The sequence below is a fragment of the Eleginops maclovinus genome, chromosome 16, assembly GCF_036324505.1.
Source record: "Eleginops maclovinus isolate JMC-PN-2008 ecotype Puerto Natales chromosome 16, JC_Emac_rtc_rv5, whole genome shotgun sequence".
NCBI classification, from domain to species: Eukaryota; Metazoa; Chordata; class Actinopteri; order Perciformes; family Eleginopidae; genus Eleginops; species Eleginops maclovinus.
This window is the reverse complement of record NC_086364.1, coordinates 16,436,141-16,456,725: the sequence shown is the minus strand read 5'-3', so window position 1 is coordinate 16,456,725 and position 20,585 is coordinate 16,436,141. Positions and strand designations below refer to the sequence as shown.

General features: G+C 39.5%; 3 protein-coding genes across 4 annotated transcripts; 1 reads left to right on the top strand and 2 right to left on the bottom strand.

Moving 5' to 3' along the window:
- Positions 1-17: 17 nt before the first annotated feature.
- Positions 18-4,747, bottom strand: LOC134877739 (small ubiquitin-related modifier 2-like). The gene is made up of 4 exons (XM_063903358.1): positions 4,593-4,747; positions 3,676-3,807; positions 1,761-1,832; positions 18-725 (listed from the first exon to the last, which is right to left on the bottom strand). The coding sequence occupies exons 1-4, from the start codon at positions 4,611-4,613 to the stop codon at positions 663-665; spliced, it is 288 nt and encodes a 95-aa protein (XP_063759428.1). The 5' UTR covers positions 4,614-4,747; the 3' UTR covers positions 18-662.
- Positions 4,748-4,904: 157 nt separating this feature from the next.
- nup85 (nucleoporin 85) lies at positions 4,905-12,603 on the top strand. The gene is made up of 19 exons (XM_063903357.1): positions 4,905-5,439; positions 6,267-6,360; positions 6,438-6,594; positions 6,737-6,807; positions 6,899-6,942; positions 7,371-7,440; positions 7,559-7,680; positions 7,805-7,939; positions 8,165-8,287; positions 8,464-8,595; positions 8,692-8,798; positions 8,928-9,011; positions 9,113-9,178; positions 9,471-9,622; positions 9,730-9,847; positions 10,307-10,407; positions 11,075-11,226; positions 11,941-12,042; positions 12,400-12,603. The coding sequence occupies exons 1-19, from the start codon at positions 5,407-5,409 to the stop codon at positions 12,496-12,498; spliced, it is 1,962 nt and encodes a 653-aa protein (XP_063759427.1). The 5' UTR covers positions 4,905-5,406; the 3' UTR covers positions 12,499-12,603.
- A 42-nt stretch (positions 12,604-12,645) lies between these two features.
- Positions 12,646-20,580, bottom strand: gga3b (golgi associated, gamma adaptin ear containing, ARF binding protein 3b). 2 transcript variants are annotated; one of them, XM_063903355.1, is made up of 17 exons: positions 20,524-20,580; positions 19,146-19,230; positions 18,977-19,052; positions 18,797-18,895; positions 18,585-18,708; positions 18,396-18,499; positions 17,597-17,677; positions 17,238-17,375; positions 16,949-17,030; positions 16,729-16,854; positions 16,370-16,612; positions 15,894-15,970; positions 15,651-15,787; positions 15,172-15,455; positions 14,905-15,074; positions 14,524-14,634; positions 12,646-14,421 (listed from the first exon to the last, which is right to left on the bottom strand). In XM_063903355.1, exons 1-17 carry the CDS (start codon positions 20,561-20,563, stop codon positions 14,311-14,313), a joined length of 2,088 nt encoding a protein of 695 aa, XP_063759425.1. In that variant the 5' UTR covers positions 20,564-20,580; the 3' UTR covers positions 12,646-14,310. The 2 variants fall into 2 exon arrangements, with proteins under 2 accessions (XP_063759425.1, XP_063759426.1); XM_063903356.1 differs by having other exon boundaries at positions 16,370-16,609.
- Between the last annotated feature and the right edge of the window lie 5 nt (positions 20,581-20,585).

The window sequence follows — 20,585 nt, the reverse complement described above, 5'->3', positions numbered from 1 at the left end:
ATAGAGAACCTCTTAAATTAGGAAACAAATGTATGATTTTTATTTTTCAGGCAGACAAAATAAGTAGATGTTTGGAAAAAGACAACATTTTTATTTTGACAGGCATATTATTAGAGAATACAGATGTTTATTTCACTGAGACACCTCTTGAGGCTTCCCAATATGTGAATGTTGGCCTTGTCAAACGATTAATCAAACATTTTTATACACATTCACTACTATAAAAACATTTAAAAAATCTAATAGTTTTTCTGAGATAACAGAAACCAAATGATAATGCATCCCCATTCCCAAACTAGGTACACTGTTCCCCAAGTGACAGCCAGTCCCAAAGTAGTAGAGTTTGAGAATAAATTCTCTGGGAACTAACCAAGCCTAGCCCAATAACATTTAATCAATAAAGTCAGTTGTATTTAGTCTAATTCTGTCTGTCGCCTTGCAAGAGGAAGTCCCTAACATTGTCCACTACAAAGCATGAACAAGCAAGACCTGGGTGTTGTTTATGTACAGAAACATAAATGTAGCAAGGGCAAGTTTGAAAATACTATACAACAGTTTTGTGTAGCAGAAAGGACAACTTCTTCTGCATGGAAATCTGTTGGGACAACGGGACAAGCTGCAAAGAAGCAGTTGTTGTGGAAAATGGTGAAGAATGTGGTGGATTAAATGAGGCCTCCCGTCTGTTGTTGAAACACATCAATTGTATCTTCATCTTCCATTTCCAACTGTTAAGAGAAAACAAAAGTACAAACATGTGTCACATGACTTTGATAAGGCTTGAATTGTGTGCAACTTCTTTTCCACAATATACTGTACTGGCTGCAGGCATGATTTTGTACACTAACCCTGAAGCAGCATACCGGTTCACTTGACAAATGGCCAATGAGATTATTCTATTGGATTTTGGACTTAAGAAAATAACTTCTGTGGTAAATCAAGATTTATTTGACTTACAACAGGTTTCCTTCAGCAAGATATTTGAAATAAATCCCCCTTTTTTAACTTTCAAGTGTATTTGCCAAAAGAAAAAGCTAACGTTAAGCTACAAATGAAGCTTCGGGCGGACTAGTGTTGAACCAGATGTTTTGTTGTCTCATTTAGCCACTTGTTAGCAACTTCCTTTTTTAAGACATGTAAAAGCTATCATATTTACAAGCTGGGTTTATCTAACCAAAAAAAACATTGACATTGGGAATAGTGAAGCAGAAGTGCAAACATGCTAACTAATATCCGTGTCTTTCAACGCTGAGAATGCTATGTGAAAACTTAAATGTGTTTGCATAGGCAAAATGGTGGCATTCCAGTGAAAATGAAACATTGTTTTAGGACTTGATAACCGTGTGTGCAGAGCCAGGCTTACACATCATTTTCATGCCATAACATAGAAGTTGTGTCTACACGATACAAGTTGGAGAACACAGCAACTCAAATTAATTTGGTGTCTGACAGCCTGAGGCATCTAAATGCTTTCCGTGTCAGTGTGTCCGCAACAGTGATAACACAAAGATCTGGTGTGTGTCTGCAGCCTACAGACATTCCTCCAACACACTGTGGGGTGATCTCATGTCCATTTAACTGTTTTAACTGTTTAATTCCCATCCATTTATTCATATTTCCAAAAGAATGTCTGAAATGTGCATATTTGCTTGATAAGGATGGCACAAATGCATGCAACCCGTGCTGGGTTATGTCACATGGAAGCGCTTTAAGCATGTTCAAGTAGACCTGCTATACTAATTGTCTCAAGGGTTCACACTTACCTGCGATGGTGTGTCCGTCTCATTTATTGGCTGTCCATCAAATCTGAATCTGATTTGCCTCATTGAAAGTCCCTGGAAACACAAACAAGGTCATAAATAACAGTCACATATTATTAATAATAAAATGAAAGGGGCATGTTTTGTTTTATTAGGAAAATGAATCACACTAACCCTGTAGTTGAGTTCTTAATGTTGTTTATATTTAGACTTGTTTAAAGCATGTATTTCCTTGTTTATAAAGGTAAGCCTGTTGTAGTTTCAAGGTAATAGAAAAATATTGAGCTATACTATCTTTTTCAGTGAAACACAAATAAAAGGAATAATGAAAAACATCTGCTTCTCATTGTAGTTTTGAAAATGAGCTGCATGACTAACATGTCTCTTTTGCTCTGGTGGCAGTCGAAAGATTGGACATCATTGTGTTTCCATTCTTCCATGATCCCTCATTTGACTTTCAGATGAAGAGGAATGTCAGACTTTGCATTTCTTTCAATATTTTATGAACTTTTCAGAAACTTCAGAATACTAAAGTTATCAAACCCTGAGGATCGTTTTTGTAGCCAAGCAATCAGTTGCAATCAAGATTACAGAACAATTTTAGGAACCGAACTAGCACTCATCCCATCTGTTAATTAGAATAAGTCAGCATTCCTGCAAATGATTACAGCAAGTACCGTGGTGAAGGACAACTTCAGAAGTGATTTAGATTATAACTGCTGATTGAAAAGATGAAGCAAATTTGTGATTAACATGGAGTTACAGACAGACAGGTAGATACGGACGTTTGGTTAGGGGGCGATGAGAGAAAGGTGAAGCCTTAGGCTGTGTTCAGTTATTGAAGAAAGATGTGAATCAAAGAGCAACAGAGCAGACCTGGACCACTGCCAATAAACTAAAACCAATAACTCTTTCAGGAAAAAAATGACTGAAAACATAACCATAATGAATAACTTTTTAGTGAGCATCATCTGGCTTTTATTTTAGGTTTGACCTTTAAGCACACAGAATAGTTGCTTTAGAACACTTGTATATGATGAGTCTCATCCTCGATTCCTCCAACGTACTTTAAAGATGTTGATAAGTATTTACAATGGCCAACATTTTGACATGTCATTATATGGAAAACTGATATTTACATATCTAATAGTGGCTGCATTATATTTAGCTGTGCCAGTCCAGTCCCAGTTGCCCAGTATTGTGCATACTGACTTACTGAATAGGACACTTAAATGGTAGGCAGCCATCAACATACAGCGAAAAAGTTAAATTAGGAGAGAGCAGGAGTTATGTCAAAAATGTACAAATCGGACTGTATCATTTACCAAACCCATTGTTCCAAAACATCCAAACTAGAGGATGGATTACATGCAGTAGGTGTGAGTATTAGTCCAGGTGTTGCAGCTTTTCACCTCAAAAGGATTACAATTCCAAGGGGAACTGTTCCTACAGTGTAGGACCTACACATTACAGACAATGCAGTATTAAGACAAGAGCTCAGAAGTAATTTGGCTTACTACATTGGCTTTTTAATTAAGTGGTGTGTTGAAATACCCAGCCTTTTCAGCTTAACAGCCTAATTATAAAGGGAAAAATGTACTGGATAGTTGAAAATAATCGACTCCTGGAATATTTTTCTTTTCGATGGATAGTAAGCTAAACATGTGAGAGTCATTATATCAAAGCTATATTTGTTCGGATAAGAGACTTGCATTACCAAATGGCAGTGCACACAAGAGAACTCATTCTTCTTTAAAAATATAACATACAAGGATAGGTGCTGTACAAGGGGAAAATTGCAATGCACTCATTTGTGACCATTGGTTTAGCAAATTAATCCAAAACATCATCCTGAAAATTAACAATCAATCAGCTATTGTTTTCTCTGCTGTTATTGTGTGTGTATTATTATGCCCACCTGTCTATCGCAGTAGGCCTTCATGAGTTTGATGAGCGGTGTGTGTCTTTTGATCTTGAACTGCACTATAGAGCTATCCTGACCTGCCACCTTCAGGTTTATGTGTTCATTGCTTTCTGTCTTCACTGCTTCCTGAGGGATAAAGTCAGAGAGAAACAATTGTTAACACAACCATTGAGAAAACTACAGCTGATTAATCAAAATCATCAAAAGTAACTTCACTCTTTTTCAAGACCTGCAGTTTTAGACCATCAGATTAAACTCCTGTCTCTCTTCTGATCGGCAACTGTCATCATTGTTTGCATGTAACACATGAGTATTTGACTAATAAAATAAGATGAAGCCTCCCATGTTAACTATTTAAATGAAAACAGGTGCTTACTTCAGAGTGGCTGAATAAGTAATGCACGATTTTGGAAATAATTATTTCATTTCATTTTTTTCTTTCATTTACTGGGCCAAATTTCCCCTTTGCTTACATTTTGTCTAAAGCAGTTGCCCACAGCCTAATATAAGTATAGATATATCAAGAAAGAAATCATGTAAAGTATTTCTAATGGCATAACGCTGTACCATATGTACCAGTACCACTGCTACAAAATTTCTTCCATTTGCACAAATGGACACATATTATGAGCCACTCAATCCCTCTCTCTTTTTTAAATCACACACTCACTGATGACACCAGCTGGTTGGCTGTGTGTGTGTTCAAGCAGAAAGAGAAATGCGCGCCTCTGGATGCGCGTTCACAAACCTTCCGGTCTTTCAAAGTAGGTACAGCTGGGAGTTGAATTTTAGCTCACAACTTTATTAAGGTGAAACACAACATTTGAAAAATGTCCCCTTTTTTCTATGAAACCCTGTGCGACATATCTATTGAAATATTTTTGATAAAATGTAAAAAAAAAGCCACTTACCTTTGGTTTTTCATCAGCCATGGCTCTTTTGGCGCTTCTCTACGCTACCACACAAAGAATACGGGTACGCGCACGTGCTCGTCTCCGTTTCTAATATTCGAATGGAACGTGCGCGGCCACGAGGCAGTGCGCGTCCACAGCCCCGGGCTCCGAATGGCTAAAGGTGATCACATGGGTGAATGCGCGGTCTGGCCATGGGCGGGAGAGTCTCAATGCGCGTTACAGGGACACTCAGCACCACGTGCACGCGCACAACGATGTTTTTCTTTTTGTTGCGAGGTTTGATTGTTCGGTTCTCCCACAAAATGCAGCCCATCACCCACCTGACCTCTCTTTAGTTCAACTTAGTTCATTCATCCTCACCTGAAAGGACATTATACGGGGGAAGTTGTATTTGCACATTTCTCTTTCTTTTTACCATGGATTTATCAACTCAGCGGCCATCTTGTTTCACTGTGGGGTGATGAAGAAACCCCAAACTATATACAATAAATATCTTTACATACAACAGAACTATATATTTAAACACAAAATCAAATCAAAACACTAATTACTGACAGACCAGAGTTGTATGTTTGTTCGAGAATGACAGAAAGTGACAAAACGACTCTACAAGCAGCAAACACAGCAGATGGAACAACCGGCAGGAAGAAGGACACCTCTTCCGTGACGTCATCACACTTGCGCCGGGGGGCTTTCGGATGAATGACTGAGGCGCGTAAGCAGCACGGCACCTGTAGTTCATGCCGTGGAGTGTTTATAGCGGAGTAGTTTAGTTATTTACATTTTATTGGGTCGATAATATTGTTCCCTGATGGAGGAGTTAGACGTTGAGCCTGCGATCACCGTAAGTTTCTGCTCGAGCACAGTCTTCTCTCTTTCCTTCCACATGATAGCAATGCTCGCAAGCTAACTGTATCGCTACAACATTACTAAACGTCTAATCTACAATAGTAAGATATGATATAATAAATACTAAAAGCCCACAGCGTGTGTCAGATCATTAAAGGTTATTCCAATAAATAAATACCTCTGAAAACTGTAAAACAAGGTGTCAATTAAGTAAGAGCAAATAATTGCATTGATAAAAAGCTAGTTAGTTATTAGATAACTTAAGAAAACATTATAGGTACTTTACTTAAGTATTTCTACTTTCTGTTACTTTATTCTTACCATCACATGTCAGTGGCAACTTCTGTACGTTTAACTCCACTGCATTTATCTGACAGCTGTACTAGAATTTACTTTCCATATTTATATTAGCTAAACAAAATATAATCACACAGATAATATTTTTTTCTAGCTGCAACATTAAAGCAATACATTTCATTAATGAAATAATACATTATAGCTTAGTTAAGACAAGATGTTGTTTGCTTTATTCTTGTATCGTATATTGGAGCTGTCTTTACTACTCTAGAGTTTGCAGTTTGATTGATATATTGATTATCAGTTAATTAATTAGAAATAAATACAATCAAGTAAAACAAATGTTGCCTCGAATATGAAAAGTCATAGCTGAGACACATGTTCATTTCATAATGTCCAACGGTCATTGATAAAGAATCATGCATTTGAGAGGAATTTCCTGTTCACAAAACAAATCGCAATTTGAGTTAATATTGAAATATTTAATCACCTGTCTAATGACGTTGTCTCCCTTTTTAAATTTAGAATATTCCTGCAGCCAGTGATGGGAAGCATTTGGGATTTGCCTGGGGTCCAGGTGATATCCTTGCGTATGAGACCATTTACAAACCATCATCAGGTATGTGTTGACACTAAGACAAGCCTCTCCGTTCCCTAATGTCACGGTGTTATTGATTGTCCACTCTGCATTTCCAGGTGCCAAAGGATCAGGCTGCTCCTTCATCCATGAGGTCAGGAAAGACGAGGACATATATTCCCCTATTTTACGGAAACTCTTCAATGAGTCGCATCACATCTTTGTTGGCCTGCAGTCAATTAAAGAAGACCTCCCTAGCAAGAACAAAAAACCCCAGTAAGGCCACCTGATGGCTCCTTCCTGTGCATGTCCCTCTCTGTAACGTTTTTTTAACAACTTAAATCTTTGCTACGAAAGGAAGACAAGGCCCCTGAAGAAATCATTTAATTGAATGTTTTGTGTCTGTCATCCTCCTTAGATTTGTCAGCATCAGTAAAAACTACAGATCTGTGATAAGAGCCTGCATCGAGGAACTTCAGCAAGTTGCAGGTCAGAATTTTAGAATATTATACCAAGATTTTAGCCTTTTAATTTAATTACTCGGGTAAAATCTAATTTGCATTTCTCTTTTTTTCTGCAGTTTCCACAAAAGATGCAAAAGTTTCCATGCAATATGGAAATCAGGTGTGTACCACTACTGTATGTGTATCTGTGCCATAACCTGCAAATACATTACATCCTTATGTGTGTATACGTAAACTAATGCACATACAGGATATGTGTGTAAGTTTCTAAGTACAACTGGGTTGTACTTCAGTAATAACATTTATAATCTTTTGAGTTAAATTGTATTGCAACAGAATAGTACCGCACACTTAATTTAAATCATTTCTAATACAAATAAAACTATTTCATCTCTTAAAAACTGAGTAGCAAAAAGTTACACGCCAATCCACCTACATTAAATGATTTAGACATTGCAATATGGACTAGATAGATAATATATTTGTTGGAATAAGGAACGTGCTATATCCATTTTTGATTGAAACATTTGACTAATGTTGTTTTTCCATTGACATAGTCCTAATGTCAGCTTCTGGTTGGTGTTACAGGTGTCCATTCTGTTGGCCATAGAGCTGATCTGGAATCTGGGTGAAGTGCTGTTCATTGATTCTGCTCCAGGTTAGTTTTTTCTGTAGATAATCTACCTTTTGTATCCTTTATAATACATTTTATAATGTGACTTTGATAGCACCCAAACAACCAAGTCACCCATGTTTGTGTGTGTTTGTCTCCTTAGCGGGTTCCCTGTTGCTCCACCTCCTGGACTGGGTAAAGTTACACAAGGTTGATGTGGATGAAAGAGCCAGAGAAGTGCTGCAAAGTGAGAGCCCAGCTGAGCACAGAGACTATTGGGATGTGGTAGGTTCAGAGCACACATGTTTATGTCTTTAAAACTATACCAGCCACACACACTCCACTCACAGATTTTTTTGTTGAGGTGTGAAATCTCAGTTATCAATTTTTTTGTGGCTGCGCTGTGCAGGTGCTGAGTTACGTGCTGCAAGGCAGATTGGACGAATCCAGACAGATGTTAGCGAAGCAGGCCAACCTACAGCCTGCTTCTAGGAACATGTACAAACTGATGGACACTCTGCTCAGCAAGATGCCCTTCTACAATGTAAGACCATTATTAGACCATTCATTTAATCTGCATTTTGCTCATGGAGCAGGTAAGACAAAATCAAATCTAGTCCAACCTTCCTGACACATCAGTTTCTGACAGGCCCTCATTCCTTGCTTCACTGATATGAGCTTACCAGCAATGTGCATACAAGACAGGCAGGAATTTGGCACAATTTCTTCCTAATAGCAGCTCTAAAACCAACCAATTGATAATCCCCAGCCTGGAGGCACCCAGACGCTGACAGAGTTTGATGTGAAGTGGAGACACTGGCATGAGGAGGTGGATCGCTGCCTGCAGGACAATTCATTTGCCAGCAACCAACACCTGGAGATCATCTGCAAGGTCAGTGACTTCAGTCCGCTCAAGCTGCTGTTCATCTACTACTTACATTTACAAAATGATCTGAATCTGTTGGCAATGTGATGTCCTGATTAAGGCTTAATCATTGAATGAGTCACATCGATCTCACAGTTACTTCTTTTCCAACCTGTTTTTGTTTATTTTGGACTAAATTCTAGATCCTAGTTGGGGATGAAGACACATTGCTGGAGCACAAGGAACTACTGGGCACCTGGTATCACTTCCTGGTCACGAGACTACTCTTCAGCCAACCTACAGTCCAGCCCACCCAGTTACACTACTATGCACAGGTACACTACACTAACCGCTTCAACACTCAGCATTCATCTTCATTGTTTCTTTATTGCTGCTATTTACTAGGTGTGTGTGTGTGTGTGTTTGTGCAGTCCTGCATGACGATGTTTCTGGACCCGAGGAGCGTCCCTGAACCCCTGGACAACATCTTATTGGCTGCGTTTGAGTTTGACATCCACCAAGTCATCAAGGAGTGCAGGTAACATGCAGAATCATATCAAAATATCAAACCAAAAATACAGCACGTAAAAGTCAAGCGGGTTCAATCCTACAGTTGAATGTATAAACGTTGACTCTTTCCTAATGTTTCCGCCACGTGTCTCTTCAGCATTGCTCTCAACAACTGGTGGTTTGTGGCCCATTTGACGGATCTGTTGGATCATTGCAAACTCCTCCAGTCCCACAATGTGCAGTAAGGACTTCTGCTGTGTTGCATTTCATTTGAATCTAGAGATAAATAAATTGCCTTCTTTATCCATTTAACATGTGTCATTCGGGTGTCTTTGTGCTCAGTTTTGGATCCAACTTGCGAGAGTTTCTCCTGCTGGAATATGCTTCTGGTCTCTTCACTCATCACAGGTACGGTTATCTAAGTACTATAACCATCCTTATGGTATAGACATAATGTTAAGTGGTGTATTTAACTACTAAGATTTACTCAAAGTAGGCAAACATGTTCAGTCTTTATACATTAGCTTTTGGATATGCAAATGATGATTATTATTGTTAATGATCACTCATTTACTCTGTAGTTTATTCTGTGCCCTAGAGGTTGTCTACACTGTTGAAACACGAGACATCAGCATGGTGTTAATTTTCCTTGGTTCTACAAATGTCTCATCTTTAAAGGATGTTTCGTTTATGTGTTTAGTCTTTGGCAGCTGGCCGTGGATTACTTTGACCACTGCCCAGATTTCGGCCGGGTCTACCTGGAGCTGCAGATTGAGCGCGTTCCTTTAAACACAGAGCGCAAAGCCCTCAAGGTGCTCAGGATCTGCGAGCAGAGGCAAATGTCAGAGCAAGGTAGCACTTTCTTCCACTTGTATTCACCTTTCTTTCACAAACACAGACATTAAATGTGTTTCTGCCAATGCAGTTACGACTCAAACATTTAACTTGTCCTCATCCAGTGCGGAGCATCTGTAAGATCATGGCTATGCGAGCCCTGAAGAACAACAGACTGGGTTCTGCTCTCTCCTGGAGCATCAGGGCCAAAGATGCTGCCTTTGCCACCCTCATATCAGAGAGGTTAGTCACACCTCAATTATCCAAGATACCGTTAAACGCTTTGTACACTTCTTCCCCCTATCAGAGAGTTGTTTGTCCCTTGCTCCTCAACACCATGGACTCTGAACAACATGCTTTTGTTGGCTTTCTGGAAATTCCTAACTCTGTGATATCAAATGAGCGCATGCTCTTATATCCTCTGCAGCTTTGTGATAAATTAATCTTGTGGGATGATATTTCTAAAGCTGATCACACCTAAAGCTAACAAAAAGCTCCCTTGTTTCAGTTGTGTTATGTTGGTCAGAGCTAGCCATTATTGGGCTGTTATCTTGTATTCTGTGGAGACCTTTCACAAAAGATTGGCGTAAATAATTAAAAACGTTTTGTCATTTCAGGTGTCCAATAAATTGTGGCTTGCTGGTCTCTCTTTGAAAGCACTTTGTTGTGAGGTTGTTTGTTAACTATCTCTGTGTGTGTCAGGTTTCTTCAGGATTACTGCGCCAGAGGGACATTCTCTGATCTGGATCTGATCGACAACTTGGGCTCAGCAATGCTGCTCAGCGACAGACTCACTTTCCTTGGTATGAACTAGAAACACACAACACACACACACTTCAGCATTTGCAGCACTGCTTAGTTTGTGACTCACAAGTTAGATTCACACATGAAGTGAAGGGACATTCAGTCGGGGCCGTTTTTCTCCTGTGCAGCTTCTCTTAAAGTGTTTTCTAGGCAATCACATGAGACTCAAACACATAGACATGTGTGCACACCAAGATATAAATAAAGCTATGTACCGCTTAATCCAACAGCATGTGACAGCGTGATTTACTGGGAAAAAATCTGTGAAAATAGATAAACCATTTATAAAAGAGTACAGTAAAGAAATAGCTTTACTATAGATTATGACTTGTTATATACCCTGTTAAACATTGTTGGTTTGGAACAAAATCAATGTATTAATAATAAAATGATTTAGATTATAAAGGGGAAATAAGTTAAAGTGTTTGGTTACTGAAAAAAGCACACACACCGACAGTGATGTCTGAAACGCTGCGAGAAGAACGATGATGAAAAATAGTTCAGTCAAATTTTATGTAAATAAGAGTGTCAAGGATTCATCCAGAAGTTATTAAGCTGCACTTTTATACCGTGTGATAGCATCTACTGTTTGTCAGCATTAGCTTAGAGGTATTAAAAGTATTTATATGAGCAGTTTAGAAAACCGTGCTGTCTTTTCACTCCTAGGGAAGTACCGTGAGTTCCACAGGCTGTACGGAGAGAAGCGCTTCAGCGAGGCGGCCAAGCTGCTCCTCTCCCTCATGACGGCCAAGATCGCCCCCCGCAGCTTCTGGATGACTCTGCTGACCGACGCTCTGCCCCTGCTGGAGCAGAAAGAGGTCAGTCGCTGTGCACCGGGTTTTTGTTAGGGACACAGGTTTAACATTATAGTAGTACGGTATTGCTTCAGTTAGGATATATAACCATAACATTAAAACGCTGCACTGGTATAAATGTTTTGCCCAATCATTATTATTTTTTTGCATTTGCTTTATACATATTGATAATATATGATATATTTTTAAGATGCATACATCATAGTCAAGTCCTGCAACTAAAGCATTAGTTTCAAGATGAATTAGTTTGTCTATGAGCTTCCTTATTGTGTCAGAAACAGTGGCAGTGTAAAGACATTCAGGTCACTGATAGAAGACTTAAAAAAATCCAAATTCATCATATTTAAGATGTTGGAACCACTGTACATTTTGCCCATTTTCTTTGGGAAACAAACTAAAAGATGTATTTATGATATCAAAATAGTTGCAGATATACTGAGCCCAGTCCTGTCTTAGTATTTCTTGTTGTATGAGATCTTTGTTTCATCACTTAATTCACTTCAAAGCATGTGTGTGAGTGGATAATACACTTAATCTGATCATGCATTTCCAATAAGTAATCTAAGAAATGATCATGCCATTTTTGGTGAAATTTCATTTGATAAAAGTTATTATGTTACATATGGGGAGAAAGAATGAACAAAAGAGGAACTTCAATGCTTGCAAAGAAGTTGTTTAGTCTTAGCTAAAATGCGGCTTTGTTTGTCGAATGTTCAGGTGATCTTCTCAGCCAACCAGACCTACGAGCTGATGTTCTGTCTGGAGGAGCTCACTTCCTCTCTGAGCACCGCGGCTCCCAACACAGACGGGTCTATGCAGGTACGGCTCTCCTCTCACAGCCTTAATTCTGCTCTAGCTTTTTAGACTTGGGGTCAGCAGCTGCTTTTCTCAATAGCTGGTTGGTGATAATGTGCATTTGGTGTCAAAGATATTAAAAACTACACACGTTATTAACATGGGTGGGCCCTTTTTATATGCAGTGTAAACAAATATTCCATATGGAAGACAACATTTCGTAATTTTTTAACCTTTTCAAAGTGTTTTGATTTGACCTAGAAATGAAAAGTTGTACTGTTGGATACTTGCCCAAATAATATATTTTCCAGGTTTCTTGAGATTACTGTAGAACACCATTTGTGCATCCTTGTTAATGTGTGTGTGTTTTTGTCGTTTTAGGATGAAGACATAGAGCAGACCAAAGTGGAGCTCCTGAGACTCGCTCTGGCCAGGAACCTTGCCATGGCTATAGTCAAAGAGGGAACTGTGGCCACATGAATAATGCCATTTAAAGAAAACTGTTCTTTTGCATTTTTTGTATTGTATATAAAGTTATCAACATGTGCTCCTTTGATAATAAAACCATTTTGGTGATGTACATTGTTGTTGACTTTTGGTTAGTTATTGACCTCAGAACAGCAGACATCCATTGAAAGAAATATTTATTTTCCATGTAGCGAACAAATGGCACATCATACATTATGTACAGACCTATCTCTCCCAAACTCTACACGTCACATGTTCACATAACTTGTCATACAGCAAACATTAGGTACATTACATAATATGTACAATAAACACACACTTCTTCTGTACATGACGAGTTGAGAACTACCAGACAGGAGACCTAAGGGGGGGGACTGGGCGGACTGATCGCAGCACAGTTCAACTCACCCACTGCTGAAGACACCGTAATCTGCCCGGTGACAGATTTCCCTTTCAAACTACAAAATGTAAATTCAGATTTTTCAGTTCACTTCATTTTCTAAGTTCAGTGATGCACTGAAATACTATAAACAGAACAGAAAGTAAAAATTAAGACATAAATACTCCCAATACTGTCACTGGTAGATGACTTAAGATCTGTAAATACACAACTGAAATATAATTACCGACTGCTTAAACCATGACTTATAAGCAGACTATCACCTAAATTTATTTCAAAGAAAAAAATGTAATCACATGACATAAAACAGGACTCAGTAGACTCAAATATTAACCGTGTATTTATAATTAAAATATTTAACCTCTTGTATGTTTGCCATAACAGCAGATAATTAAACATGGTTGTCCACTTATCTAAAACATAAAGTAATTATTATTGACAACACTAGGTTTCCTTTAATGCAATAAAATCTTAATGGCTGAAATTATTTTAAAACCTTTTACTGAACAGATGAATTGTCTGGTTTGACTCCATCTTAAGACATCTACTAGATCCCATATTCAAATGGATTTATTCAAGTATATTTTCTGTGTAATAAGAAAGTGCTCAGCCAGAGGAGTGAATAAATACATTCACTTAGGCTCTGTTCAATTGGCAATAGATATGTTCTTGCTGTATGTAAACGTAATGGCTGTAGAATAATGACTTCATCGATGTTAGGATTGGTTCCCTATAGGCTTTGCTTCCCAAATGCAATTCTGTCTGTCACAAGGCAACCAAAACCCCCCCAAAAAGCTTGGTTGTTTTGTTGGTTTCAGAGAGAGACCCCTTGCTGCTGGCAAAACGTGGTTGACTGCTTTTACTCTGAATAGCATGCGGCAGGAATTTGGTTACAATATCGTATTCTTTTATATTTTGAAGGAAAAATTATAAGCAATACAAACGTCTTTGGGACAGTGGCACCAATGGTAATTCCTCTAAATGCCCTGGGAGAGGTTAGTTTCTTTTAATAGTAATTTTGTTATGAAGCAATCCAACCCATCAGTCAGGGCGTCTTCGCTCTAATGCATGGAGTATTTAGAGTACACTAACATGTGTTGTATTCATCTTGGGGGAAATCCAGTAAAATATTCATCTCAATACCAAGGCCCTTTAAACAGCACTACTGTCCTACTTGCAAGTGCATATCTTTAGTTTGTTAGCCATCTGCAGAAAAGTATACGAGCACTGTATATATATATCTCCAGTGTCTGCTGTTAGCTTGTCACTGCCGGTAACGACAATAGCCATACCTATAAGGAATGTGCAGCTGAATTTCTCCACCCACCACTCCTTTCTCTCTGGGATGGATGTGAATTCACAAAAACCCTTCATGGAGTACAACCCGCTCTGTCCCTGATGTGAGGAAGCAGGCATCTTCAGTCCTATAGAAAACCCCAACTCTCCTGTAGGGGGAACTGGTTGACCTCTCCAACCTCGTTGCACAGGCGATCTCCGAGTGTGAACGCCAGCTTGAAGCGCAGACGCACCTTATCCTGTGAACACACACACAAACACACAGATCTTTGAGCGTTATCACCACTGAAATGCTTTGTTGTTTGTTTATTTATGTCCTCAAGTGTCAATGTGTCACCTACTTTTGTTGGGTTGGCCAGCAACATGATCTGGGTAATGGAGGCCGGAGGAAGGATCGGGTTAAATGGAGCCAGATCTGTTCCTGATGGAGGCTGCAGCTTCACCTTCATGGACTTGTGGGGGATGAAAGGAGTCAGTATTGCATTTTTATGCTTTTTTCAAAGACGACACATTGACAATGAATGTTTCCTTGCTAAGGGAGGCCGATTGGATACACGATAGGACTTTCTTGAGCATTCATACATTATTGAAATAAATAGCTGATGAGTGGAAAGACAGATGAAAGGCACATGCCTGACGCTTAACCCCACAGGTTAACACGTGTCATAGGTTATAAAAAACAAACCTAACTTATTAAATCTCTGAAGAATGAATGTGTCTACCTTGGGCACGGCAGCCTGCAGTACCACATTTTGAACAGGCAGGGGGGCAGTATTGAGCGTTGACACCACCATCACTAACACGTCAGGCCTGCCGGGGGGACAGTTAGCTGCAAAGTTGAGGAGCATTCGAACACCGTCCTTATCGTAGGCCGTCACAGGCAGTACTTTACCTGAGGAGAGGCAGACATGAGACATTCAAAGACTTTACATTCAGCTAAAAAAAATGTTTAATCATTTGTCCATCCATCTCTCCTCTCCCTTCCTTACTCGGTCTGATTGCCTCCAGAGGGACGTGCACGTTGCTCAGGGAGACGTCTGTTGCTCTGGCCGGGCTGCCCTGGAGGGGAGGGTGGCAGGGAGACAGAGAGCGGAACAGAGGGCTGCCAGGAGCCGAGCCCAGGCTCTGGGCCATAGCATGGCACAGAGCGGGGGAGCCAGGCATCGTACTCTGGAGAAAAGAGGGTGAGGAGGGAGATCCATGTCCAGCTATGAGGGGAGGTGCTGCTGCAGACATCCCGAAGCTGCTTCCTCTGGCTGCCATCATGGAGGAACTGAAAACCACAATTGATATATTGCTTTGAGACCTTAAAGTACTGTAACCTGGTCAAATAAAGCACCAAGAATGCTTTAGTAGACTTTGTAGACAAAATAAATACTGAAACACGACAAAATGTCTACAAACAAGAGACACTTCTGTGGAAATATACCAAAGTACCAATAGACATAACCAAAAACGATGCTCATACCTCTTATGATCTGAAAAACCCATCATGGCCAGGTCCTGCAGGTTCTGCAGACTGTTTGTGGCTGCAGCTGGCTCAGACGGCGGTACCACAGGACCTGAAGCTAGACCGCCAAACATATCCAGCCCTGAAGCTGAAGCCTGCAGAGGAGACGAGGAGACACAAGATAACTTACACTCTCCTTTTACAGATGAACTAACAAGCTGTGGTTTGGTTCAAGTTGCTCACAAACCATTGTAGATGTACCTGCAAGGAAGTCCAGTGATTGGATAATTCGTTTAACTTGGGTTGGCTGCTCAGGGAGGAAGGGGGGTCGTTCAGTCCTGAAAAAAACGTGCGGACATTTGTATCGTCAAAAGAGAGGGGAAAAAAATCATGGAAGTGTGTCATGTGTGTCTCTCTGTCTGTCATTGAATGTCACTAAATAAAAAATTGACCCCGACACATGTGATGTCTATTGTTCCACCAAAGTTTGAGTTTTTTCTTTTAGCTGGAGGACAAGGTTTTATTTTCAGTGCTCTCACTAACCAAACAAAAGAAACCACAGTTTTTTTAGCTGGCCAGGTGGTTGGGAAGGTTGATACCACTCTCATGTGTCCAAAACCTAAAACATTAGACTACAGCTAGGAAAAGGCTGGCTGAGCTTACAGGATAAAGAAGTCAACAGCTGGAGGGCTGAATTTAACAATATAATAATGTCATTCAGCATAAGGATATCATACCTAGAGACAGCAGCTCATCGTCGAGGAGCAATAGTGAAGTGGAGGCCATGTCGAGGGGAGGGTGGCTCGGGCTGCTGCTCTGGGAGTCGGCCAGGCGTTTGGGAGGAGGAGGCAGGAAGGGGATGGAGGAAATAGTTGGATTGATAGAGACGAGATCTGAGGACTGGAAGTGAGGGGGGGCAGGTTGAGGAGGGCTCGGAGTGTCGAGGCCGGCGAGGTCGATCAGAGTATCTGTGGTCTCTGCTGAAAGGAGATTCATTGCTGCTGAATTAACTACACAATGACAGGATTCGTCCAGTAAAACGTCATCCTGTTTTTATGTAAAATGATGTAAAACATTGTTATAAATTGTCCCTCACCAATCTCACTGTGACCAACTGTGGGTCGGGGCTCTTCGCTGTCACCGTTGACGGGCAGCCCCTCAACAATCTTCTTGTAGGAGTTTATGACCCTGGAGAGGTCATCGCTGGCCTGCAGGATGTCACCTGAGGAGCCAAAAGTTACACATTATACACACTCGAATGACAAATACCAAATACACTCTTTCAAATGAAGAAAATCCCTATCAAACAAACAAACCTAAATTGGTGTCATTGTCCTCTGACTCGGTGGCCATTTTGAAAGCAGCGCGCCTCAGCTTGTCACACCGCTGGTAGAGTTCCTGGGAAGAAATACAAAATGTGCATGCTTTATATTAAACGTTTGTCCCATGTGCAACTGAATTGACCCTTAGGCTACAGCTTTCTTGTAAAGGACACTGAAGGACAAGAATATAATGAAGTTGAACCAGTGGAACTTTCTTCCCCTGAAGATTCCCATCTCTTTGTGTGTCGTGTGTGTGTTTGTGTGTGAGAGCTAGGACGCCCACCTTAATGATATCCTTGTCTGAGTCAGTGGAGTTGTCTTTGTTGTAGTGAGACAGCATCTCCGTCAGCAGCTTCACGTTAATGCTCACCTCCTCCAGAGTGTGTATGCGCTTTGTTACCTTGTGTACTCGAGCCTCATCCTGTTAAAAACAACAGTACGTAAAGTTACTGTTTACTACACATTAAACATGGTTGTGTCATAGATCAAAAATATTATTAAAAAGTTTGTTCAGCTTTGATAGGGTTAGCACTTTCAAAATACATACACAGTAAAGGTCCAACATTTATAATCACATTTAATCACATTTAATTAATTGGGGAATATAAAGTTTATGAAATGTCTTTGCCTTAAAGCCCTTACCTCTTTCACCATGTTTTTGATTAATCTGTTGGCTTCCTGGAGGTCCTCTGGGTTTTTACTCCGCAGAAGCTCAGCAAGCAGCTAAACACACACACAAACACACACTTAAACACTTCATTCCTTGAGAATGTATTTAGTCAAGAGCCACAAATTATTTAGGGAACAGCTTTGTTGCTTATTTTCTTGGGTTAAAAATGTCCAAATTAATCAGCCAGTTTAACTCTGTGCTCTTTTAAAGTGTTGGGTTATTATGATGCTGATATTACAGATATTGCAGCTTTCATTATCAAATACCACAAATTGTTGTTGAATTGTTTTTTTTATTATATACAGCCCCGGGAAAAAATAGACCACTTCAACATTCTCAGTTTCTCTTGTTTTATTTTTTATAGGTACGTCTTTTGAGTTAAATGTTTTTTTCTTATTTATTGTTTTCTATAAACTGCTGACAACTTTTCTGTGTTTTGGAATTCAACAGACACTGGAATGGCTGCCATACATGTAGAGATAAAGATTTAAGAAAACATTTGAGTGTTCTGTTCATTTTTTACACGGCTGTATATATATTATATATAAAAATGTTTAATAAAAAAAAGGAATTGACTCCTTTGTTTCATTAACTTGAACAAAAAAGGCACCAAGAAATAAGACTTTGCATTTTCTGTTTTCTTCAGATGGTCTTTGACAACTAACTAAAGAGAACAATATAATTTGCAAAACCTGGACATTGCGATAGCTATAAAAAAAACTGGAGTGGTTTACAAAATGATAGAACAGATGTTTTCCTTCACTCTCTCACCTTGCCCATGTCCTCGTTGTCAAAAACCGGATGTTTGGGTCGTGTCGGAGGAGAGGGAATCAGAGTCCTGTCGAGAGGTAACTCTGGGTCGATAGTGACGAGGCCTGGTGAGGGGAGAGAGGATATTAGGAAGTCCTTTCAAATGCATATTTATTTTTGAATCATGCAATTTCTCTGTGCTCAACATACCCTGTCTTCTCAGCGTCTGGTACGCTTCACTGATTTTAGTTTCATTAGGAAACGCCACCGTCCAGCTGTAGAGCATCTCCACTATCTTCATCTTCACCTTCTCTGCTGCACTGTCGCCCATGTACTGGAAACAGGAGGTGATTAAAAAGAGACTCGATGGTAGGAAAACAGTTGGCATACTTTTTGCATTCAACTATTTGTGGACTGCTTACCTTTGGGGACACAACTTTAATCAGCTCATTTAAAAATCTGTATTTTCCGACTTCATTATGAAACCTTCTCCCGCAGTTCTTCATACATGCCTCCAATACCTGTACATGAAATTGTTTAGTTTAGGACAAAATGTTGATTAAAAAAGGTGCTTGTTGACATTAAGGTAAGTTATTTCTTACTGTGAGAGCCTGAAGAGCCTCCCATTCTTGCGGTGAGTGGATTTTGTGAACAAGCAGAGGCACCGCTATCTGAGGACTGCAGGAAGAAATACCAGATGAGTTTCTTTTTCTGGAGATTATGGTTTTTTTGTAATGTTTTTATATATATATATATATATCCCTGACATACCCTTCCAGTTCCTTGTTGATCTGATCACAGAAGCCTATGATGTATTCCCAGTCCTCCTGTCTGTTTGTAGGATGGGTGGCTTTATCTGTTAGAGAAAAACATTTAATTACATTTTCGTAATATCATTGAGATTATGTTCTTTTTTACAAGCGAGACCGGAATACATCGAAGTAACATTCGTAGGCAAACAAACGGCAAAACTGAAACAACACAACTATACAAAATAAGAAATTAAAAACTGCTACAAGAATAATGAAAGTCTTGATGAGGCAGCATGACAACACAGTATATCTGAATAGTCAGATATGAGGCTTGACTGCGCAACAGTTTTATGATTGGAGACACACATTAACTCACACTAACCAACAGTAACTGGTGTGTTTGAGGAGCACTGTGTACACCTGAAAGCACCTCACATCCTACTTAAAGACTTGCTGTGATTCTTGTCATCCACATACAGTAACAATGCAGCAATCTTTGTCTTTCTTCCTCTTTGTAATGACTTGTGTAGTGATCATTGTATGTAAGTAGAAATTAATTAATAAATACAAACCCTAATGAAAATGAAGACCCATGTTGGTTGCAAAGGGTTGGCCATTTAAATATATATTGCCATGTAAAATAAAGGCATTTTAACTTTGAACAACATGATTTTGGAAGACTTTGGACTTTTAGATACAAAATTCTTCCATACAACAAGCCCTTCACAAGATGGAATATTTTTCAAATAAATTACTTAACTTTTACAAGGCGCCAGTGAGTAATACATACAAACATTTTGGTATTAGTTAATATTATAGCTGCATTATTCTAAATAAGCAGGTTTTTATTGCTACCTGCTTTGTTAGTCCAGCAAAAAGTGCATAATGAAACCTACATATTAAACAGCTTTTCAGAGTCTACAGGATGCATCTAACATTATATATCACCATGATTATATATTTACATGATGATATAAAAGGCAGTTTTGGAAATATCAGATATGTGTTTCCTGAAAATATGCATCCAAAATCACACCCGGAGAGGAGAGTTGACAAAGAGTAAATCTTGTGCCTCACAGCTTTGATTAGGACCTACAAATATAACAATTATCTGTCCTACAGCTGCCAGTATTAAAACTGTACTGAATTGTACAAAATCTGTCGATCTTCTCTGAACCATCATTGAGCTGTCACTGGTAGATGTGACCCAGACATTGAATAAAAAGCTCTCCACCCATCATGATGCAGACAGCTGACTGTGAACCAAGACTCTCTATCACCTGCAAAGCGACTAACATGATCTGTGTTACCGGATTCCCTGTCCTTTCACACGGAGCAAGTTGTCGAGCTAATTACCCACATTGTTTAATTCATATATAATAGGATTGATCACTCACTGAGCCAAGATTCAAGCGTCTCCCCTTCCTGGTACGCCATAGCACTGAAAACATCGCGTGAC